Genomic DNA, 3166 nt, shown 5'->3' with positions numbered 1-3166 from the left:
GGCTGGCGGTAGCCTGCACAACCCTACCGCCAAGGTGCTTGGCGGTAGGCACGAGCACGCACTGTGTTCAATACTTAGGAGGTTTTTGGCGGCAGGGCATGCAACCCTACTACCAGGGACCTTGGCGGTAGGCTGTTATACCCTACCGCCATGGTCCCTGGCGGTAGCAAAAGGGTCAGATCTCGAAATTTTTTCAAACTAGGTTTAAATCTCGAATAGGTTTAAAAAAAATTGTCGAATTTGGTTTTATTCTTTTAATTCAAAAATGTTCACAAATTTGAATAATGTCCCAGGTTTCCAAAATGTTCACGAATTGGAAAATGTTCTCAAATTTCGAAAAATGATCACATATTTGAAAGAAGTTCACGAAATTAAAAATGGGCCCGCCCATATATCGGGGCGCTTGCGCCAGGAGGGTCGCGTTTGCCTTGTACTCCCCATATTACTTGGGGAATAGGATCCACCCTCGGGAGGAGCCATTGCTCCAACGTTTTTCTAATAGCCGCCATCACTTTGTTTACAGGAGAAATCAAGCCCAAAGAATTTGCCTGCCACATCTCGACATACCACGGTCAGTACACCGGCTAGCGACAGTGCATGCTACAATGCCATCTACACTTATCTTGATGATAATCATCAGACGGCCCTAGCCATTGCCGCCACTGTGGCCTCGAAGCCGTAACTTGAACTAAAGTTGTAGACATTATTGAATTGCACGACGGGACGGTGTGTATGGGCTCTGATCAACGAAGAGATAACGGATCACTTGGGGGCTAATAATCTAGACTATCCAAAACAATTTTTTCTTCTTATGAGTGATGAAACTCTTCTTCACCAAAGGGCTTATCATGGTGGTTTTGGTAACCGTGGGCAGTGCGGCGTGATTGCCGGAAATGAAGGGAGTGCGAAAGCCCAATGTTACTGAAGGCCCATGCACTTGTCTAGCCCGGCACACAGCACACAGACTTGCCCGGCCCGTAGTAGGAACGCACGCAGCAGAGACCTCTACCGAACAGTCTTGAACCTGAACCTACCAGCAGCTCGCTTTGCCGGAGGCCAGAGCTATACAACAAGCCCGCACAACCACCGGTCTTCGCCGTGAGCACGCACGGCAACTTGCGTGCAAAACCACATGCTTCTTCCCGCTCACCACCGTCAACACGTGAACAACCCGAACCGTCATCGCCGCTACCTCGACCCCGGCCGGCGAGATCGATGATGACTCCGACTCCGAGCAGCGTCATCCAGGCCAAGCTGGTGGGTACGTCGCCCAGGCATGAAGTTTTCGTTCCTCTCTCCGATCACCACCGACCACCTTGTATCTCTACCATGGCTTCTGCTTGTAATTAACGATCGATCTAGCATGCTGCTTTTCATGGCGAGAGTGATCCGATTTGCGGCGTGCGTGCGCGCGTGCGTGTGCAGGTGCTGCTGGGGGACCTGGGCGCCGGGAAGACGAGCATCGTCGTCCGGTTCGCCAAGGGGCTCTACTACGAGTGCCAGGAGTCCACCATCGGCGCGGCCTTCTTCTCGCAGGCGCTGCCCGTCAGCGGCGGCGGCGAGGACGCCACCGTCAGGTTCGACATCTGGGACACCGCCGGCCAGGAGCGCTACCACAGCCTCGCCCCCATGTACTACCGCGGGGCCGCCGCCGCCGTCGTCGTCTACGACATCACCAGCATGGTGAGACTGAGAGAAATTTCTCTTCCCCTCGGAAACCTCGTTTAGTAGCGACCTTCTCTGAATCCGTGCTGAATGAGTCGATCGCGTCTTGTCTGATGATGGAAACTGAAACTAATTGCTCTGCCCTGCTTGGTGTTCGACCGTTAATCTGTTCGATTTTTTCGCTGCGTGGGTGTCAGGATTCGTACATCCGGGCAAAGAGGTGGGTGGACGAGCTTCAGAGACAAGGTATGGTATAACTGAACACGTCTCTGTGCTTCCATCTCGTCGCTGGAACTACTCAAAATGCGTGTCAGTGCTTAGGTTTTTCTGCACATTGATCCAAACAGGGAACCCACATCTGGTGATGGCGTTAGTGGGCAACAAGGTCGATCTGGAAAAAAAGAGGAAGGTTGGCACACAGGTATATAGTACATACTTACGACATATTTGCAGACAAAAAAAAATTCAGAACCCCGGTGCTTCATCTGTCAGTCAAACACATCACGGTCTCTGTGTTTTCTCTGAATGAATGCGGGCAGGAGGCGCTGGAGTACGCGGAGCGGAACGGCCTCTTCTTCCTGGAGACGTCGGCCAAGACGGCGCAGAACGTCGGCGAGCTCTTCTACGAGCTAGGCAAGAACCGATAAACTCTACCTGCGTCTCTTGCTGTGATCGGCTTCATCTCTTGCTGTGACCGTCGACGGCCTGCTTGCTCCGCTTGGAGTACTCATACGTGTGTTTGTCCGCAGCCGAGAGACTGGTGAAGGTGCGGCCGAACCATCCGGCCGGGATGGTCCTGCACGACGGCCAGCGCGGCGTCGGGGGGCGGTGGTTCTGCTGCTCCGGGTGATCGACGATGCCGCTGCGTGTCGCGCGCCGGCGGCGGTAGGGGAAGGTGTGGTGTGAGTAGGATTCTGCATCGTGCATATGCCGCTCTCTCTGTACGTATAAGGACTCGACTGTACTTGTTGGGCGTGTGTTGTGAACTGGTAATGGTATGACATCTGGTTTAAGGTGGTGCACGTTTTGGTGGTCAAAATTCAGTATGGGCCAGTCGATTCGTTTAAGCCGTCGGCCGTGGTGATGGCTAGCGGTTCGGCAGATGGTATGTGGGGCGGTTGAAGAAGAAAACGAATGTGGGGCGCAGGAGGTTGAAGAAGGAACCTGACCGCTTGTTTTGCATGTCGCCGCCCCACCTCTCCCCTCCACCGCCGTCCACCGCCATGCCGACGCTGCCCCCGGCCATCCCTTTAACTTGAACACCTACCACTCTAGAGACACCGAGGTCGCCCGCTGCTCTAATATAGACCCAGAGGGCATCTCCGGCGGCTGCTCCTTCCTTCCCTCCGGCAGTTGCTTCCTTCACGCGAAATCGACTTACTCAAATATTATGTTCAGGTGACTTACAAATAGCTAAAATTATTTCAAATAGAGTGCATATTTGTTTTAGTGAAAGAAAACACAATTTGCACCTTAACTTCTCAAACCAGACAAGTTTCGC

The 3166-nt window shown here is 53.2% G+C and overlaps 1 protein-coding gene across 1 annotated transcript; it reads left to right on the top strand.

Annotated features, from left to right (window-relative positions):
- The first annotated feature begins 1065 nt into the window (after positions 1-1065).
- On the top strand, positions 1066-2694 carry LOC125523431 (ras-related protein RHN1-like). The gene is made up of 6 exons (XM_048688466.1): positions 1066-1257; positions 1426-1683; positions 1863-1911; positions 2013-2086; positions 2205-2298; positions 2415-2694. The coding sequence occupies exons 1-6, from the start codon at positions 1216-1218 to the stop codon at positions 2513-2515; spliced, it is 618 nt and encodes a 205-aa protein (XP_048544423.1). The 5' UTR covers positions 1066-1215; the 3' UTR covers positions 2516-2694.
- The last annotated feature ends 472 nt before the right edge of the window (positions 2695-3166 follow it).

The sequence above is a fragment of the Triticum urartu genome, chromosome 7, assembly GCF_003073215.2.
Source record: "Triticum urartu cultivar G1812 chromosome 7, Tu2.1, whole genome shotgun sequence".
Lineage (NCBI taxonomy): Eukaryota > Viridiplantae > Streptophyta > Magnoliopsida > Poales > Poaceae > Triticum > Triticum urartu.
This window is presented reverse-complemented; position numbering and strand designations above follow the sequence as displayed.

Bases quoted from the DNA above. Each gene is read 5' to 3' on its own strand.
- LOC125523431 (XM_048688466.1), top strand. From the start codon at position 1,216: ATGATGACTCCGACTCCGAGCAGCGTCATCCAGGCCAAGCTG. The intron at 1,258-1,425 runs GTGGGTACGTCG...GTGCGTGTGCAG, and splicing joins GCGTCATCCAGGCCAAGCTG to GTGCTGCTGGGGGACCTGGG. The intron at 1,912-2,012 runs GTATGGTATAAC...TGATCCAAACAG, and splicing joins GGACGAGCTTCAGAGACAAG to GGAACCCACATCTGGTGATG.